Source organism: Lytechinus pictus, chromosome 13 (genome assembly GCF_037042905.1).
Source record: "Lytechinus pictus isolate F3 Inbred chromosome 13, Lp3.0, whole genome shotgun sequence".
In the NCBI taxonomy this organism is placed as follows: Eukaryota; Metazoa; Echinodermata; class Echinoidea; order Temnopleuroida; family Toxopneustidae; genus Lytechinus; species Lytechinus pictus.
Genome location: NC_087257.1, coordinates 11,443,616 through 11,465,427, shown reverse-complemented (window position 1 = coordinate 11,465,427; position 21,812 = coordinate 11,443,616). Strand labels below are relative to the sequence as shown.

At 35.3% G+C, this 21,812-nt stretch overlaps 1 protein-coding gene across 1 annotated transcript; it reads right to left on the bottom strand.

Annotated features, from left to right (window-relative positions):
• Window positions 1-1,043: 1,043 nt before the first annotated feature.
• LOC135156365 (uncharacterized) lies at window positions 1,044-15,318 on the bottom strand. Its single transcript, XM_064108660.1, has 5 exons — window positions 15,211-15,318; window positions 8,468-8,711; window positions 7,490-7,600; window positions 5,898-6,022; window positions 1,044-4,434 (listed from the first exon to the last, which is right to left on the bottom strand). The coding sequence occupies exons 2-5, from the start codon at window positions 8,613-8,615 to the stop codon at window positions 4,276-4,278; spliced, it is 543 nt and encodes a 180-aa protein (XP_063964730.1). The 5' UTR covers window positions 8,616-8,711; window positions 15,211-15,318; the 3' UTR covers window positions 1,044-4,275.
• Window positions 15,319-21,812: the final 6,494 nt, after the last annotated feature.

Here is a 21,812-nt window from a genome sequence, read left to right as displayed (position 1 = left end):
GCTACAACATATGCATACAAATCTGTAGGCATTTCAACGACACATACACTGTATATTAACATAGCATCAATAGTTTTTTTTTAAGTGTGTTGAGGGAGAGAACGGTGCCCAAAATAGGAGGAAATTACTTCAAGTTATTACTTTTACAAGGCCCAAAAATAATTGATGAAAGTGAATGTGAAATAAAGTCAACAGATGGAGACAAAATTGATCAACATTGCACATGTACACACCACACAAGGAATGTCAAATAGCAGCCACTGTTTGCCCCCATAGACAGCTGCAATAAAATGAAGCCCATTGTTGTGTAAGGTAAATCAAAATACTAAATAAGCAGGACAAAAACAAACAAAAAAGAGAAAAAATTCAAAAGTTCAATCATCTTGGCCCATATTCTGTACTTGGGTTAATTCAAAATCTGGTCCTACAAAATGGCTTCTTTAAGTTTTACAACGCTTCTAATAGACAGGTTCAAACAAAATTTCGTTTATTCATTGTTTTTTTTTATATATACATTTGGCGTCATGCCGTCATTATAATTTCTTATTGAAGCTCTGCTCAACCTTCTAAGACGGTCTTTCAAATCTTGAGTTAATATGCATCTTATAGATTTTCAAAAATTATCTTCATACATTACCACTATTACCTTGAGAATACCATAATATTTTGAATTCATATTGTAATTTCTGTAAATTTCTTGATTGTTTTGTTATACTTATTTGTTAATTTCATTTTTTTTAATAATAATAATAATAATATAGAGTATTTATAAAGCGTCAAATCCACATTGATTATGTGCTCAAGGCGCTGAAATATACTTGGTATATTATTATTACCCCGGCTGTAGCTGAGCGGCCATATAGGCGCTAAAGCATTCAAGGAATAAATCCTACCGGGTACCCATTCACCTCACCTGGGTCGAGTGCAGCACAGTGTGGATAAATTTCTTGCCGAAGGAAATTACGCCATGGCTGGGATTCGAACCCACGACCCTCTGTTTCAAAGTCCGAAGACTAATCCACTGGGCCACAACGTTCCACACATGTAAAACATCTGTCAATTCAGCTTTTAAGCTGCGATCAGATGTTTTTAATTAATCTCGAATCTTGTTTACCTCTGGAAAGCCAATGGTGGCAAAGATCTCAAACATAGCAAGTGCAATTTATCAGGTCATTTGACACTCACAATACTCTGTCTGTGAATAATCAGTAAAAAAAAAATATCCTGCTTTATTGCAAACTGCCTGCAGGGGATACTGTGCAATAATTTGTATACATCCGCTTGTCCGCTACTGTGCTGTGTAAAATTTGCATTTTATCTTTATTTTTTAATGGTAAAAGTTTATTTTTCTTCACAATATCACTAATGCTTGGGAACACAAATCCAATAAAAAAGTTGCATTAATGGATTCCTAGCTGAAAACATAAGAAAAGTAGGGATTGTATCAGCTGGCAAGAGTTCAACATTTTGGCTAAATATTTCAGGGTTATATTTCAACTTATAAGTTGGAGTAGGTAAATTACTGGAACGTGTATTTCTGAATAAGAAAACAATGAATTATCGGTTTACATGTGATATACAGCTACGTACTGCTTAAAAAATAATTTCTACCTTAAATCCAGTCAAATTCAAGCTTTCACCAATCCGCCTTTTGATTTTGCTCATCTTTCATTGAATGCTTTCCCTTAGAAAGAACTTTTCTTCAAAAAAGGAAAAATATTATATAAAAAAATTGAATACAAATACACTGTTCATTATTTAATTAAAACAAAATAACCAAGAATGCCTTTCAATTACTCCATACACTTTTTACATGCCCCCAAAAATGCAAATATAAGGAGACTGTAATTACCTTTTCATTTTATAAATATCAAAGTAAAACAAGAAGTAATACAACCATACAACTTTTCGATTATGCAAAAACATATTCTATTCCAGTTTTGCTTCAATTGCTGCTTTCCCGATTATTTCTACAAGCCACAACATACGGTTGTATTAGAATAATTTCGCTACATAATCAATGACAATCACTGTTATACATATATATTTCAAAAGTATCTTACGAATAGAAGTGAATATATTAAGAATATCAAATATCAAAACATTATGCTTTATAATATGTGAACATCCAGGTCAATCGAAACTGATAATAAATCACGAGAAAAAAAAATATCAATCTATCTAGAAGATTTTGGTTTCAGAACCAACATTTTGAATATTGGTTAAAAAGTGGTTGGCGAGTCAATGTTTGCAGGTTTTAAGCGAGCCGGTCACATGAAACTTTTACGAAGCATTTTCTCATGCTCATTGGTCAAAATAATCTCCAAAGATTTTGATCTAAATCTAATGAGCAGCTTATGAGGAAATTCTAGTCATATAAGGTGGGGAATCTCTAATAATGTCGCCTCAAGCGAGTCACAATAAACAAATTGAAATATCTCCCAAAAAACTGAGTGTAAATTCAAAATTTTTGTTTGTCAATCTGGATTATCAATAATTTAAATTAAATTAATGGAAAAAAGATTCGAGTATTTAAACTTAACGAATTGAAATTTGGTATAAATGTCAAGCGAGTCAAAATTTGTATATTGGATGAGAGCAAAAAAAATGTATATACTGTTCATTGTACAATATATATTAAAATATGACTGAATTCTGAACTACATGTTATGGATAGCCTAGTTTGACAGGTATCTCTAACGGTAAACTGCCGATTCATCTATTGCCATCTCGTCCACTCATCACATGGTCTACCTTCATTTAGTCTAATGCCATTCCATCCATCAACATTTGTCTATAAACAACCATTTGACCAATAATCACTTCGTCTAATCACCAGTTTGTCTATGACCATTCCGTCTAATAACCTATTGGTCTAATACCCATTTTCTTTTCATTCATTTCACCCAATTAACACTTATCCAATTAGACCAAATGGTTTATGGACTACATATAAATGGCTATTGGAAACTGGTTTACTTATTAGACAAAATTATGTTGAGTGGACGAAATGGCAATTAGACCATGTGGATAGTGGACTAATTGATGATAGACCATCTGATAGTAGAGGAGTTGGTAAATAGACGAATTGGCATTAGATCAATTGGAAAAACCCTCTCTAGGCCTACAAATTCAAGAAGTCAACTCATTTGACACTCAAATCATTCATAACTTACTGGGAATAATGCCTGGAATAGTTCTCTTCATCATTAAAACATGATGAAAGAACCACATTAAGATAGGAAACATTTAATATTATAATGTAAATGCAAGCTTGAAATTTATGGCTTCGGAGAGATTTCATCAGAGTGAATGTTATATGGTATATGGCACAAATACCTACAATGCATTTCCCCTTCTTGACGGAAGCTGTGAGTGTATTAGAAATCAGCATCTTCCCGTTTGACATTAATAACAATGGGCCGATTCCTACGAAACATAATACAGTGGTCACTGGAGCAGAGAAGCCGATAGCATCAGCTTACAACAATATCTGAATATTACTCTTCGCTAATGACATACATGTATGTGTAATGTATGTCCTACTATATATTTCATTGTCTGGGCGTGGTACTCTTTCCATAAAGAAATATCTCCCTGCATTCTACATGTGAGTTGTTTGAAAGTAATAACATAGATGTAATTACAACTGGACCAAGTAGCAGAAAATAATTAATTTCCAAATTAAATGTGATTGTCTATCTAAGTATGGCACACAAAATGCAAGGTGAATAAAACAACCGTCGAGAGAAATTTTGATCAAATTTTCACGCATAGGGCTTCATCAGGACAGTAAGTATGTTACCTTGTATCAAAAGTTACAATCAATAGTAAATATTGATTATATCTTTTCATGTTGCAGGGTCCTGGGGCCTGCTTTGTAATGAGTTACAACTATTGTAAATTTGCCACTGTCAAGTAACCATGGTAACAGGGTTCAGCAGCCAATCACAATCAAGGTTTCCATTGTAGTAACAAAGGCAAAGAAACCACAGCTGTACTTGTAATTATTTGAAGGAAATGAGCCCCTACACTGAATCAATGGACAACACATACTGTATGCCAAAGATTTTGCATTTTACAACGTATGTTTTACTATAATACTTCAAGCAGTTAGAATTCCTGATCAGATAACTTTTAAGAGTTTATTTGCGATTTTATTGCATGATTGCATTTTCATCCTGATTTCACATGTTGACAAACTTTGAGGTTGGTTATTCAGCCACAAAGTTCACCACGGAATATTCATTTTAAATCACCATTGCCTGTTATGCATTATTTCTGTTTGACTCGACTCGATAACCAGTCTAGGCCTTCGTAGAGTCCGTCCCCCGTGGTCGCACACGTTCCGGTGATGTACCAACTTCGGCGGTGCAGACTTGACAGACCAAGGGCATTACTTAAATCGGACGTACTCATCGCATTGGGAAGATCCTGCAATAGCGGACATAATAACACACACACAATGAAGAAATGTTCTTACATGTCATCATTACTAAAACGTCTGCAATTAATGTCGGTTGTGGCAATGGTTTAAAAATTAGTTCGCACAGAATACAATCAAACAAACACCGAAGTGTCTCCATGTTTGAATAAAAACTATGTGCCTGATGATTCTGGAAGATATTGTGTAATTCCTTCTTTTTTTTTTCAGAAAAGGGGACTCGATTAAAGCTTCAAGTTGTCGATCCTCAACGGTAATACAAAACAGGAGGTATACACCATACTCATGCAGTTCCTCAAAACCTTGACTGCGTGTGACATTATGTTGATGTCGAGAAAAGGATATGCTACAAGTATTTTAAAATGGTAATTTGCCCTTTGGTCTCGACCCGCTGAGTATTCTTTCCACTTGGTCTCATCTCATATGGTCTAATCCTAGTTCGTCCACAAGACATTCATCTACTGACCTTTTTGTCTTATTGTCATTTAGTCCCTTTCACACTTTGTTTAATTTTCATTTTAGGCTATACCCATTTCATCTAATTTTTACTTGGTCAAAAACCACTTGGTCTAAATTGATAGATAATGTGTTTATAAACCAAATTTTCATTTCAGAAATACAACATCATACATGTAAGCAGACAAAGTGGAAGTTAGACCAACTGGCAACTGGGTATTAGACTAAATGAGAATTAGACTAAGTAGGTATTGGAATGAGAGTGCGGATCAAACATCAATTATACCAAACTGAGAGTAGACCAAATGGGTTAACCCTAAATTACCGGGGGGGGGGGGGGCTTTTCAGCCTCCGACATTTTTTTGTGATAAATCTGCTACGCTAAATTTTTTTACCGTGCCACTGGCTGATTTTTTACTTTCAAGTCTCGCGCAAATTTGTGACACCCGGGCACGCGGTTACGAAATTACACAAAATTATTCAAGTGCACGTCAGACCAAACTCAAAACTGTATATATCATTTACAAAGTCAATACAAACTCTGTTTCATCTGAAATTCATAAATTAGTGATTGTTCTCACTTTTACTGACAACAGTCATTTAGTTTGATGCTCTTTATGACTGAAATAATATCCAAGATGAATTTTGTAAACAAACAATAACGAAAAAGACTTTTAAAAAATACAAAGGAAATTAAAAAACCAATGAAATACATAAGAAATTGATGTTGGTACTGAATAAATTAGCATAATTAATTTAAAAAAAAAAAAATTTGTGCAATATACTTAATATGCAGCGGCATAGATTATGTCATTCTCTACCTTCGTGCAAATTTTCGTCACGATCGCGCGATCTTGTGGCCTAAAAGGCCCCCCCCCCCCCCCCGACTTTGAACTCGCAAAATACCCCAGGTAAGTTAGGGTTAAGCCCATGTGGTAATAGACTATCTGAGATGTGCACCAAGTGAACATGACCATTTAAAATCTCAAGAAATTACCTGTTTATTTGCAAACACAAGTAGATGAGCATCTCTGAGTTCATCTTCGTTAAGCATACGATTTAACTCCTCTTTGGCTTCAGTGACGCGCTCTCTGTCATTGCTGTCTACAACAAAAATCAGACCTACACATAAAATGAAAAAAGGAAATAACCAGTATATTAAACAGTCTCTGAGGCCATATTCTAAACTCAGGTTTAAATTAAATTCTGGTTTAAAGTTGTGGCTTAACTATGGATAGCAAGTTGTGACATAAATCCCTAATGGGAGAGGTTCAATGTATCAGCTCATTTGACATCATACTAAACTGTCTGGGGAGGATAAAGATAAATTAAGAAGTAGGAAAGAATTAATCGGAAAGAGCACTGCAGTAAACATGAGAAACGCCCAATGTAAACAAAATATTGACATGTTTGGCTTGCCATAATTTTAGCACAGAGTTAGTCCATGGTCTGACTTCAGACTACGGGCCTAAAAGTCCTTGAATGATGAAGGCAAAGGTGGAGATGCAAGTAAAGAAAAATTTGCTCACTAGACATGAGAAGAAGCCCCTCCCCCCCCCCAAAAAAAAAAAAAGATAAAGCCCAATGTGCCAAGTACAATATATAAGCCTGCCTGAAAAAGAATGAAATATGGAGCTGTCTGGGCCAGAAATCAGGCAAATGTATTAAAGGGGAGCAACCTGTGTGTTTTAAATACATGTATAGTCTTAAAATATAACTAAAAATTATACAAAGAATATATTAGCATATTATTTCATTTGTATAGAGGATAATAATAATAATATGTCCATTTATATAGCGCAGTTACAATGTGCATATACTCAACTGTGCTTTGATACTTGGTATCATATTATTACCCCGGCTGTAGCTAAGCCGCCATATTAATAGGCGCTAAAGCGTTCAAGGAAAAATCCTACCGGGTACCCATTCACCTCACCTGGGTCGAGTGCAGCACAATGTGGATAAATTTCTTGCCAAAGGAAATTACGCCATGGCTGGGATTCGAACCCACAACCCTCTGTTTCAAAGTCCGAAGACTAATCCACTGGGCCACAACGCCCCACATTAAAACATTTTGAAAGGAAAAGTAATTGCTTTGGTAATTAATTGGTGACTATTGAAGTATGAATGTATTGAGAAGTGAATTAGTGCGTCATCGGTCAAGTGGGCTTATATTCAGAGGCTACACGGCTCAGAATGTTGCATTATGGCTTAGGACCCTAGCCAGATTTAAGTAGTCAAGGATTTTGGATGGTGCCATACAAGGTTGTTGGTTTGTAACTGCCTTAATTGGGGGACAGGCAGACAAAAGGTGGAATTCTTTTGCCCCCCCCCCCCCCCCGTCTTCTAGAAACACTGTAAAATGTCTAAAGGGTATGAAAATTTAATACAGTCAATATTGACCCTATATGGTCATCGAGCCGCCATCTCAGAGGTCAGTGCCTTTGCCTTGCGTGTGTTGATGATCTGCAGCTGGCTGATCTCTGACAACTCCGTTTGTACATATGTATTCCTATAGCCTCCGGAGGAGGGCGCTATGAAACTATGTCACATGCATAAGGTCTATTGAAATAAGTAAATGATTGATACCTTGTGTGTTCTGGAAGTAATGCCTCCACAGAGGCCTGATCTTGTCTTGACCACCAACATCCCACACTGTGAAGCTTATATTCTTGTACTCCACCGTCTCTACGTTGAAACCTGTGAAATATCACACAAATTAACAATACAATTTAGATATTTGACAGCATTCTCATGCAATATTAAACGTGTGTGTACCATCCAAGATTGTAGCACACAAAAGAAAATTCACAACATTTGACAGTAGGGATTAGAACCACACTATACATGTACGTATTGAGAAATTTGGGGTACCTGAATGCATGCCAGAAAATTATTAAGGGCAGCAAAATCTTTTAAATCAGCAAACTTAATTTTGAATAGAGACCACATCATTTATGAATTTTGTCATTTTTATAACGCATAGATCGCTATTAAAAACTGGGGTATGTTTTTTAAAATATTTCTCACCATTTTACTGACATAAAAGTGCTGCGTGATTAAAAAAGGAATATGGGCCCCAGTATGAAGACCTTAGACAATTCAATTTCTGTACCATACAACATGCCCCCCCCCCCATTTTTTTTTAATGTTAGCAACATACATGTATCTTGGTAAGTTCATTGCAAAATGAGGGATTCACCTCACCTGGGTTGAGTGCAGCACAATGTGGATTAATTTCTTACTGAAGGAAACTACGCCATGGCTGGGATTTGAACCCACGACCCTCTGTTTCAAAGTCCAGAGACTAATCCACTGGGCCACAACGCTCCAAACAGGCCCCAGATTTCCATTTACGCTGCTTTACCATTAAAGAAAGGATCACCAGTCGTTCGTTAATTGGTAACTTATGAACAGCTACAAGTATATGAAACACCCATCATGAATTACACATAGTAGGTGCTTGTGGCAGAAGGTTAATTGTTCAGGGAAAAAAAACATAGCATTTTGGCAGGATCCTCCAACCATGATGTCACTGCTCGAGAACAATCAAAGCGATGGTCTTACCTATCGTGGGGATGGTTGTGACAATTTCTCCAAGCTTGAGTTTGTAGAGGATTGTGGTCTTTCCGGCAGCATCCAAGCCCACCATCAATATCCTCATCTCCTTATTGCCAAATAAACGGCTGAACAGATTGCTGACAGCCAAACCCATGATGAAGCAGAGAAGTTTTTTTCTTTCAAAATCTTCTGTTTAAGAGTCTTCAATGGCTTTGTAATCGGAGATATAGTTTTTCCCTCTTGGCCAAGTCTGGAAAGATAATGTATAGACCTACATGTAATAGAATATTTTAAGGAACAGAAATCAACCAAAAATTAGAAATCAAAATTGGCTGAGCTTAGGGCAGGATTCCAAATCCAATATTTCTTTTTCATCAAAAGAACTTGGTATCACATATATAGGTGGATTTTTCAAGATTATAGGGCAAAGAAGCACAGTATACTGTGTGAGATTTAGTCTTAATTATTATTGATATTAAACTGATAATTTGAAGTCTTATTTGCTGTGCGAAATGGGCCGGGTGTGGTATGGTATGCAAAAGTAGTGGTATTGATGTTATAATAATTCCATGCTTTCATTGTGATACAGCTGTCCTTTATGTGTAGGAATGGCAGTAGGCCCTATATAAGTTGGAAAATGGTGGTAGATTACAACATGGATTAGTAGGGTTTTGGGTGTGGTTGAGTAGCGGATATAGCTCAAACACTATAGTAACATCCTGTCATTCCACCAGGATCTCACCAAGAAGACATTATAGGGGAGACCGGGGTTAGTTGGAACATGGGGTAAGTTGAAACATTGTAATTTTCTTTAACGTCTTTAAATAAATTTCTGCAATACTGCCCTCAATTTATTGTCATTATCAACAGCCATCCACCATATTACAGACAACACATGTGCAACAAGCCTGGTGAAGTTAGAAAGGAATTTTTGTTTTTTGACCTTCTGAGTAATTTTTTTCTCTTTCAGAAATGTTTGATTATCTCAGAGAAGTTTACAGATCAAGTTGGCCAGTTTAGGGGTATAATAGACACTTATACCAAGCTACAAAATGAGGTTATTAATATGCCATGGTGAAGTCCCTTTTTTGTGCTGTAAGCTTATAAACGTCAAATGAGCCTCCGGGGTTAGTTGGAACAAAATTGAAGGGGCTAGTTGGAACATGTTCCAACTTACCCCAAACATAATTATGAATAAAAACATTGGATATGAGAAAAAAATATATAAAGTATTTCACACTCTTCTGAACATGTATTGTATACCATGCTTGTTTTGTTTATCAGTTAGGTCTGAGTGTGCATTCAAGGCCTATTGTAGGCCCCTAATGCAATATTAACCCTTATAAAACTGGGGGGGGGGTCAAAAACAAAGGTTTGTAAAACAAAAATACAAATAAAAAATAACATAATATATAAGACAATATATTTTTTGCAATTTTTGGTGGATATTTGTTATAAATGTGAAAAATTATACTCTCACCAAAAATTAGCATTCTACTAGCTTAATAAATAGAGTTAAAGGCAAAAACATACACAAAAAAATAATTTAGGGCAAATTTCATATGCTTATTTGCATAATTAATGAATGAAAAAAGTATAAACAATTAATTTTTGTCTTATAAATTTGATGCAGAAGTACATGAAATTGCTGATAGTACACTTAATTGCATGTAAAATCAAACGCACCCAAATATGTGGAATTCTACTACAGTCTGCTTGCGTGAGTGGCTGTATAGTAGAAAACATAAAGTTCAACGAATCCACACTTAAATATTTTGAACTTGAATAAAATAAAGCAAATAGGCTAAAACCATGTAATATTACAGTTTTAAGTAGTTTTAGTATAATTCTTAATTGACCATGCAGTGTTCCAACTTACCCCATACCATGTTCCAACTTACCCCGTATTGGGGTAAGTTGGAACGTTTGCGATGGTCTTGTTCAAGGTGGATTTTTTCAGTAACCATAATAGAGTTAAAAATTTTATGGGGTACATTTGAAGCCCTTAGATATATGCTTCAAGCTGATATATTGATTGTTTCTGGAATAAAATCTATTTGGATTTTACAGCCATTATTGTCAAAAATGTTCCAACTAACCCCGGTCTCCCCTATATGTATATCATTGTTGGCAGTGTGTTTCAGTAATATGTTTTTTGCTCATTATAATTGGATTTATTGCAATAAAACTATCAAAATGTACAATCGCAAGCAAGCCCCAAAGACTGAAATATGTGACTGTTTACAAATTGAATCATAACTAAAATATAAAGAAAACTTTATAAGTAATTATTCAAATACAATACACAAATTCATAATTTAAAAAAAAGTATTATAAATACATAAAATGAAGGAATTCATGGGAAATGAGACCCAAAGAGAAAAAGGAAAGAGGGAGGGGGGCAACCAAGATCAATCTAAAGGAACCCAAAACCACATACAACTACCCTAAGTCTCAGAGGGTCTCAGTCCAGTATAAATTACTAAAATTAAATACTAATAACCATTACATAGTTACTAATAATGGAGGTGCCAATAAAGAAGGAAAGGGGGAATGAAAGTTCTAATTTTTTGTCATCACCATTATTATTGTCAGGCATGATGCGTATGATCTATGATTATTATTGCACATGATGAAATGAATTGCAATGTGCAAGGCGTCAGTTAAAACCTGAAAAGTTAAGCCACAAGTTATTTCCAAAAGTAAGAAAGAAAAGAAAAAGCAGATTCCTTTTCCTTCAGTAGAGGCGCACCGCCAATATGGGAGAATCTCTCCAATATGGAAGACAATCTCCCATATTGGAGACTTGCTTAGCGTAATTCTTTCCACCCAAAATTTTGTCTCACTGAGGTCAAAAGCCCATTTGTTTTGTGTGTGGATGACAGCAAAAATCCTTATCAAAACAAAAGTAGACGGTGCATTTTTAAAGTAGACGGTGAAGAGGGGTAATTTTTCATGAGGAATCTGCTTATCACATTTTTATTTACCGCCAAGGTAATCCTTTTGCAGCAAATGTCAACAAAGTAAATTGGTCTCCCAAACTGGAGACTGTCTCTGAAATTGGATACCCGAATTCTTTACAAAAGTCTCTGATATTGGAGATAATATCTCTCATGAGAGACAGTCTCCCATATTGGCTGTGCGCCTCTACTGTCCTTAGTTATACCACATACCGTGAAGCCCAGAGATATTTGTCCACCAAATAGGCCTGGGACTTTCGGGTATTTTTGTCTTCGGGTACCCGTGGTAATTTTCGGGCAGGTTACCCGAAATTCATGTCGCATGAAATATGACTGACGTCATCCAGCCACTGCGATGCAAGCAAACTTATGAATGAAAATATAGTAAGCATGCGCAGTGCAAGCCTCCCGTGCCCCACGCAGTATCCATCAAAACAAGTCTGCAATACTCTGGCACCTCGTACCAAAATCGACCTAGAATTCCACTTTCCTATATTTCATATTAATTATGAAAGGTATTCTCGGAGGATCTGTTTTCTCTTACGAAGTAGCGTCGATATTACATCGTGTTCGTGAGTTTGTAAATATATCGCTACATGCACAAAGTCAGTTGATTTCCGGGTAGTTTCGGAGCGCCGAATGCGCCAGCCAATCACGATCGTGTTACCATAATGTATATCGCTAATCAGAAGTTCAGAACCGTAATGTATCATGGGATCGAAAATGGGACCGTTAGCTAGCTCTGCACACCACGGAAATTTCTGTGCTGCGCACGTGCAGAGCTAGCTAACGGCCCCCTTTTCGATCCCATGATGTATTGCGATTCTGATTAGCGATAAACCTAATTTTCGGTTTATGATGAACTGAAAATGGTAACACGAACATGGTTGGCTGGCGCTTCGTATGCTCAAGCTGCAAAAGAAACATGGCGACGATCAAACGATTTCAGTCACATCATCACTTGAAAAACTTGTATATTTATGGATATTTCGAGGGTAATTGGTGAGATTCAAAATGAGTGACAATAATGGACTTGTGTGATGAGTTACAATCATGTCTTACACTACGCAATACAAATGAAATACATATACGTTATACTGGCAAGCAATTTTCGGGTATCGGGTATTGATTGTTCTACCCGGGTACCCGAGGCTTCCGGGCGGGACCCGGGTACCCAGGTTTTAGTCCCAGCCCTACCACCAAATGAACCCTTTTTAAACAGTTCAATCACTGCCTAGGAATGATGTTGGTAGCGTTCATCTTTATAGTTATAATGTAACATCCCACCCTCCCCCCCACCACGATGAATGTACATGTCAACATACATTATGTCATTAGAAATGGCATGTGAGTGTGTATTTCGAGTTTTGTATCAAACAGACATGATTATTTACATCTGGGACCAACCTTTATCGGCAGTACATCTGATCACCATCTGAAAGATGTGACCAGGGCTTGAATCTCGAACCTCTGCATATTGATACATACGTATTACTAGGAGTAGACTAGGTTCGGTTACCTAGCTTGGATTACAGAAGCACATTACAATGCCCTATTACCCTGGCCTACATGGCCAAGGCTACATTTAAGATTTATGGCCAATCGATTTACAGAGGGCACATGCGCAAAATAGACTCAGCCAAATTTGCGCATGTGCCCTCGGTATATTATCGATCAATCAGTTTTTTTTGCAATTTAATAATACATGTAGCAGGGCCCGCTGAAAGAACAGTTTTCAGAACTGAAGTGGCTTCCCTGGGTAAATATACTATTATTATTTGGAAGTGAGTGAACAAACGCCACCTTTTTTCCATTTTCCCCCTTTTTATGTTTTTTTGACGAGGACGAGGGTTTGGCTACTGCCTCGTCCCTCGATGTCAGATTCATGCAGTCCGTTTATTTTTAGACCTTGGCTTCATCCATAGAAATGAGTTGGGACGTAAGTGCATGATTTCTTTTTTTTTCTTTAATTTTGAGTGTTTTGGCAAATTTGGATTTGGGTACTCCAACCTCTCTCTGACTCTGGGTTAGTCAAGGCCATGGCCTGGGTCTCGGCCGCGCCGGCGCACTCACACATATCGCGGGGTTAGTATACTATACTAACCTTGCACCATGCACCACCAAAGTGTTTACGTAATGGATTTTAGAGTTGTCGGTTAACATCGCTTCATAACGCGAATGATGTTAGCCTAAACTCATTCCGCTACTCACCATGGCTTTTTCTGGTGAAAAGCGTTCCATCTTCAAGTTTTAACATATTTTTTAATATAAAAAGGACATAAAAAAAGTAAAATTGCTTACCTCGGCCTGGAAAGTGGCTTTGCATGTCTCTTCCACGGAAATAAAAGGAAGGTTGTTGGTGGCGCTAATTCACAACCTTAATTCAGCTTGTCGTTATTTAAAAAACTAGATTCTTGATTCATTGTATGCGCAATTCCAATGATTGTTTGATGAAATAGAGACACCAATAAATGCAACAAATTAAAAAACATACTTTTTACATTATTTTTGCTGACGATAATACTTTTTGGAAAATATTCAAAGCGATGACAAATTAAACAAAAAATATAGAAAATTCTATGTACCTTGAACGAAGCCCCACAAGTGCTACCGTTCGTTTGTCAATTAACAGTAGAGGCGCTGGCCAGAAAATTGGGATCATCTTAGTTTATACAGGGACTGTCAGTTTTCAAAGATTTCTCCACACAAGAAATCTCGGAAAGTTCATTCACCTGTCTAGTGCCGACACCATCACCAATCGAGTGCTCTAGTCAATGTAAACATATCAGGTTTCATAACAAGATTATTGGAAGACGGCAAGTCATGAAAAATAGACAGAGAACTGGGGGGAATTGAGGTCACTGAATCTATTTTAGCACTCTCAATTTCCGTACGGTAATTGCTGTCTTTGTCCCGCAGGGGGAAGTGAAAAAAAAACGTCCCCTTAAACAAGGACAGTCTCAATTTATCAAGACATGATTTGTCTTGGATTATGGGGATATCCTTGTTTTCTAGGGCAATCCCAATTTTTGGACCAGCGCCTCTACTGATTAACATTCCACCAAAGTCTTTACAGTAAAAAGATTGGACACTTTGCAGATTTACGTGTAAGATAGTTTTTGTGCCTAGTCTTTCCCTTCATATCTTTGATATGATTTATGAAGATAAATCTTTAGCTCACTAGACGAAAAATTTGGAAAATCGCAAGCTCGCTCCATATTTTGTCAACAAGAAGAAAAATCAACGCTTAACAAAAGTTGACTCTAAGTTAGAGTTAGACTTAGACTCTTACTCTTAGTCTTACTTCTTAGTTTATTAGTTAGGCCTAAATGACGCTTTTTGACTTTTGAACTTTGAGTTTGAAGTTTGACTTTGTCTTTGAAAGTTTGAGTTTGAGGGATATTCATCATATTATTATTACGAGGAATTGACTTCACATTGTTCGGTAAGTTTGTAGGAGGACTTAATTCTGTAAATCCTCTTATTAAATTTGCGGGAGTTTGTTGCAATTTCGCATGCGCCGTGCCTTCAATTTTCCTGTACACGGCCCGGCGGCAGTAATGCACCCAGGCCATGGGTGGCGGCGGCGGGGCTCCGTGAATTATGCCCCGTCATGCCTGTCGCTAGCACGACCAGAGCCCGTGCACCTCCGGCTCCGCGCTGCATTGCGATCGATCTCTGTCCATTTTCACCCTATAAATCACAGTGAGACATCAGAATGTTACATTTGCCTTCATTGAATTTGTCTACAATCACTTAAGTTACTAACAATCTTGCCAGACGACTCACCTTCAACCACCTGATCCTGAAAAATTAAATTTTACTGTCCAGTCCAACTCCAATCCAATTCAGGCACGAACGAAAACACGCATCTTAACGTAATATGGCAAGCCAAATGACCCATAAAAATAATTCTTGAATTCAGTTGGCCCATATTATGAGGCGCCGAATGTACCAATATTATATAGAACAATTATTTGTTATATAATCATTATTTATTAAATAATAACTATTATTTATATATAATTTACATTTTATTTGTAAATAACTGCTATCATATAAAATATCATTTCTAATTATTTATATATAATTCCAAGTAATACTTCATTATTTGTAAATAATAATAGTTCGACATTCCATTATTTATAAATAATGATTATTTGTTTTTCATTATTTATAAATAATGATTATTTGTTTTTCATTATTTATAAATAATGATTATTTGTTTTTCATTATTTACAAATAATGATTATTTGTTTTTCATTATTTATAAATAATGATTATTTGTTTTTCATTATTTATAAATAATGATTATTTGTTTTTCATTATTTACAAATAATGATTATTTGTTTTTCATTATTTATAAATAATGATTATTTGTTTTTCATTATTTATAAATAATGATTATTTGTTTTTCATTATTTATAAATAATGATTAGTTGTTTTTCATTATTTACAAATAATGATTATTTGTTTTTCATTATTTATAAATAATGATTATTTGTTTTTCATTATTTATAAATAATTTGTTGAGTTTTCCATTATTTATAAATAATGATTATTTGTTAAATAATGAAAACGTCTACTTCATTATTTATAAATAATTTTTTCGAGTGCACCATTATTTTCATTATTTATAAATAATCATTATTTAATGTTCGAGTTTTCCATTATTTATAAATAAAGATTATTTGTTAAATAATGAAATATCTACTTCATTATTTATAAATAATAATTTTGTTTCAATATCCCATTATTTATAAATAATCATTATTTATAAATAATGGAAAACTCAACAAATTATTTATAAATAATGAAAAACAAATAATCATTATTTATAAATAATGAAAAACAAATAATCATTATTTGTAAATAATGAAAAACAAATAATCATTATTTATAAATAATGAAAAACAAATAATCATTATTTATAAATAATGAAAAACAAATAATCATTATTTATAAATAATGAAAAACAAATAATCATTATTTGTAAATAATGAAAAACAAATAATCATTATATATAAATAATGGAAAACAAATAATCATTATTTATAAATAATGAAAAACAAATCATCATTATTTATAAATAATGAAAAACAAATAATCATTATTTATAAATAATGGAATGTCGAACTATTATTATTTACAAATAATGAAGTATTACTTGGAATTATATATAAATAATTAGAAATGATATTTTATATAATAGTAGTTATTTACAAATAAAATGTAAATTATATATAAATATTAGTTATTATTTAATAAATAATGATTATATAACAAATAATTGTTCTATATAATATTGGTACATTCGGCGCCTCATACATGTTTGGCCAAAAAAAATTCTTTGCCAGGCCTAGCTGTTAATCGTTTATTTATAATACAGGGGCCGCGGAAGCGGGGGGGGGGGGCTGGTCAGCCCCCCACTTTTTTTCCAAAACCATGTACAAAAACGTAAAAATTACCATATGAATGTGATTTTCTGCATGCATGGTCAGCCCGCGGCCCCCCACTTTTGGCTCGATCAGCCCCCCCCCCCCCCCCCCCCCACTTTGAAAACCGTTCCGCGGCCCCTGTAATAGATAAACTCAATATAGTGCAGAGGCGGTGCAATATGGGATATCTAGATCTTAATAGATCTATATATCCCTGACTCCTCCTCATATAGCTCACTCCTCCTCAAAATGTGCATCCAATTTAATTTCATCTTCGAGATAGGCTGCATGCAGAGCCCTTTGAAGATTATACCAGATGATGATGATATAGCAGGGGCGGATCCAGGATTTTTCGAAAGGGGGGCACATTTTCCCGAGGAAAAATTTGACAAGCAAAAAAAAAAAGTTTTCACTTTCAAAGGGGGGGGGTGGGTAATTTTAATTGTGCCTCTCAAAGGGGGGGGCACGGGCCGGCTGTGCCCCCTGGATCCACCAGTGATCGATAGCCCCCTCCCCAAACCGGGGGGGGGGGGAGGGCTATAGCTGTAGAATGCCATTTGCCCTATTTATTAATGAAACCTTCTCATTTTATCGATGATATATTCTGCTTTTCTTTGTGCACTGACACTGCATGATCATTGTTTGGTTGGTTTGGGGTTTGGAGCGGAAGGGGTGGCCCTCATTCATCATACTAATGGTGCGTCGAGTTGGTCCGTAGATCAATCTCTGAAAAAGATGGTCATTAATTCGAATCGCAGCTGATATGGCAGAATCTATTATACCCATGCAGTGATGACGTGGGCTTCTCTAGCTAAAGTTCATTTGTGCTTATCTTCTGGAAAAAGCGCAATTATTGATAAATTTAGAGTGTGAACACACCAAAATGCACCTGAATTCCAGAAAAAGAGCATTTTGAGGGTAAATGATTCCTAGGGGACATAGGACTTATCGAAAAACATTTTTTTTCAACAATTTTAAATGGTTTTGGAGACTGAATGGCAGAGCAAATGGAGAGATAGGTCGGCAATATTGAAATGTCCTGGACAGAGAATTTATTTTTGTCAATTTTTAGATATAATATTTGTTGATATTTTGAATAAGGGCAGGTGTCGGTCTGTCACTATATAGTTAATTGACTCCGTAGAGCTTAAACTTATAGGTTCTCCATAGCAGGTGATAGAGACAGTCCAGTGTATCCAATGGAGTAAGGCCTGCCCCTTTAATTGACCAATTAATCGTAATGATTTTTTATTTAAAATTAGAAATTTGAGAGTTGAATTAAAATATTTTGACCAATGGAAATATGTTTTGCCCTGTCCATAAAAAAGTGACAGTGGAGTTAGATCAGGTGACCAAAAGATTATTATGGGATGGAAAAATAATAACTAATAATGAGAAATCTTTTGGAATATAGGTGTGAGCTAGGTAGGTTGGCTGAGTGTGGATGCAGTATAAAACCCCACGTTTTCCCCTTCTGCGCATGCTTTGCACTTGCATAAATTTTATCCACGCCCCAGAGCATTCGCTACCCCCTCGGGGGGGGGGGGGGCAGTCAAATGTATTGCTGTACACATGCGTGACCAATTTATTTCTAAATACCCTGAAACGAGTTTTTCTCTGTGTGCAAAATAACCCCTTAAACAAGTTTTTCGCGGGCTTTATTTACACACTTTGGCCCTTAAACAAGTTGTCGCCAGAATATGACCCCGGGCCGGGGAAAAGCTTGCGGAAAAAAAATACCCTAAACACGTTTGGCTAGTCTCGAAAGGGTCTCCTGAAGTACCGGTATTAAAGATAAATCAAAGTTTGTCCTTCTAAAGAAAGAAACTTTTAAAATTTTGTCGTCTGTGTCTTCGATTTGCTGAGTGCTAAACAGAGAGCAACGAAAGACTGTAATTTGGCGAAGCAAATAATCTCCCGTTCAAAAGCCTCCAGTTTTGTTCTTGAAATTTAAACAACATAACTGGACATGCTGTATCTTCTTTACTAAGTTCAGTAACGAACTGCAACAAGTCAAAACTTTCCAGATGATAGAGAAGAATTAACACATTTTTAAAGGAACGTCGAGAGAGAGAATCCAGACATTAGCTATAAGTAGACAAGTTTTTTTTTATAAAAGGCCTACATAACTAGAACTATAAACATTTAGTCATAAAATAATACGAAGGACATTTTTTTTTAACTTAGGACCCACGGACAATAAAACCCCAAAACTCTTCCTTTCTTTTTCCATTACATTTCCCTTACACTGTAAAAAAATATATTGGGTACAAGTTTTACCACCATGAGGGTGAAGTGAATGACTGTCAAACCAATTTTGGGCAGTATACCCAATGCGGGAAGCAGTCCAGTAAGGTAAAAATAAAAAGCAATTACTTTTAGAATTGACAAAATTTTCATCGACACTGGATAAATAAAAGTGCCCAAAAGAAATGCACAATGTTGGTTGGACACGTACCCTCATGGAACACTTATATAGAGTGTACTAAATATTTGAGTGCTGGTGTGAACGTATATACATTTACAGTATGTTAATTGAGCTCATAATTTACACTGTGTCTTTTTGGTATAGAAAGTAAACCATATTATGTGAATGGGTTTTAAGAAATCAAGTTTTGAGAAATCCAAGGAAGTGAAAGCATACATTTTGAGCATAATAAAACAAACGACCAATTAGAAATTTAAATTATTCCTTTCTCTTGTCTTTGTGTTAACCAACTAACCCCCCCCCCCCCCCAGCTCGGCAGTGGCGAGGCGGTGCTTCTTCCTGAGCTAAACAGATCTTATCAAAAATCATTTCCCCGCCCGCCGGCATAAAGCCGCTGTCGAGGAGGGGTATAGGGAGCGTTAGATATCTTTATTATCGTAAACTTTATCCTTCTGATTAATGGCTTGTTTAAGCCAATACAAATATGATGTTTGTTTGTTTGATTATTTTATTTTTTTGGTTTAGTATAACTGCTTTCCTAATCAAAGCATATTGGTATAATATGGCGCATATTTCCTTTTGATTAAATTGTGCACATATAACTCTAATAGATTAGTGACCATTTTATGCCACCAAAGTCATGGGCGGAAATCCCAGGGGGGACGCGTCCCCCTACCATTTTAGAACTATTTGTGGTCTTTTATTATAGAAAAAAATACATGATTCAAAATCGAAATTATATACATGTATCCTCGAAATTCGAAATATATATGAACAGATAGTTTTTGTTAAGAACTTGGATAGGAAAAGAAAAGGCACACCGGCCCGACTATTCTCGAACTCGCATCTATATAGCTCTATATGCCAGCAAAGAGTGATGACATTGATTAAATCGATGGCTATTGTCAATTTCATAACTAATAAAAATGACGAAAAAAGAAAATCGCCCCTGGATACTTATAAGTAAATTTAGTGTATAGATGGTAGACGAGAATGTTGACCATACCCCGTAAAAATACACCTTTGTTAAACCAATTCATTTTCCCTTTATTCCAAATTTACTTGGAATATAAGAATATTTTTATTGTTCGCGTACTCAGTAAAAAGAAAAGTTTTCATGAATTATGATTAATCCTTTGCAGTGAATTTTAACTATGTTCAATCCCCCAAAATTTGTTTTTATATACTCTATTAACAAGACTTCTATATTCCATTTTTACACAAAATTCCTGCCGTACGTGGGAGGGGCCATCATATGTAAATCCACGGGGGCGAAGCGGCGGTCCGCCCCCTATTGGCGGCGCAAAATAGGAAGGTGAGGAGAAATATAAGAAGAAAGATAGGACGAGGAAGAAAATTAATGATGAAAGGGGAGGGGAATATAATTGGAAAAAAGAAAACTTTCAGGTCATTGTATAAAAATAAAAAATTCGCTCGCGCTTTGCATTAATACACAGCCATCTTTTTATTTCAAAACGTGCTTAAAATTTGTTTACTTTTTAGATCGTAATATATAAAATCAAATCATTTATTTAGGAAGATATCCATCTTTTTCATAATTTGTAGGTTTAAATCTTAAGAAAAAAAAAATTAGCTCGCGCTTTGCGCTCGCATTGTTTATACCGATAAACTGCTTGCTCTTTATTTCAAAAGTGCTTGAAAGATCCAGTTTTCAGATCTGAATATAAATAAAATTAATTTCGCGCTTCGCGCTCGCATCAGTAATATGGTTGAGTCAGATACTATCCCGTTTATGGCTATAAGGTGAAAAGAAGATGACTTTTTTGGTCGGAAAATAAAAAAAATCAGGATACGCTTCGCGCTCACATCAATTAAAATTTAGTTAGATAGCTACCCTGTCCTTGATTTCAAAATATGCTAATAATACAAATTTTTAGGCCGAAAATGATATATCTTCAGCACACACTTCGCGCTCGAATCTAATATTGTTTAGTAAGATTCCTATCCTGTTCATGATTTGAAAAAGTGTTACGATTGTCCAGTTCCTAGGTTGGAAAATAAAAAACTTTCAGCTCGCGCTTCGCGCCCGCATTAATTGTTTAGATTCATATCTTGTTCATATTCTTTTTAAAGTGCTATGAATGTCCAGTATTTTATATATATAAATGTGTTAAATTATATATATTATATATATATACATGTATTTATATATTTGCTGTATTTTTTTTTTACCATGATTGTGTGGTTTATTCTCCTTAACTATCCCCTTAGCGAGGTAATCAAAATAATTTAAAGTAGATGGCATATTGCTTTGTCTCTTCATTAAAAAAAAAAATCAAATATGTTGGAACTGCAATGCCTTACTTCTTTAATTGTCTCATATATATAAATATATATATATATATATATATATATATATATATATATATATATATATATATATATATATATATATATATATATATATATATATATATATATATTACATTGCAGTTCCAACAAAATTTATTTCCAAGTATTCTCCAAATTTTCGACGCAAACCTCATGTCTTCGTCAGGGATACA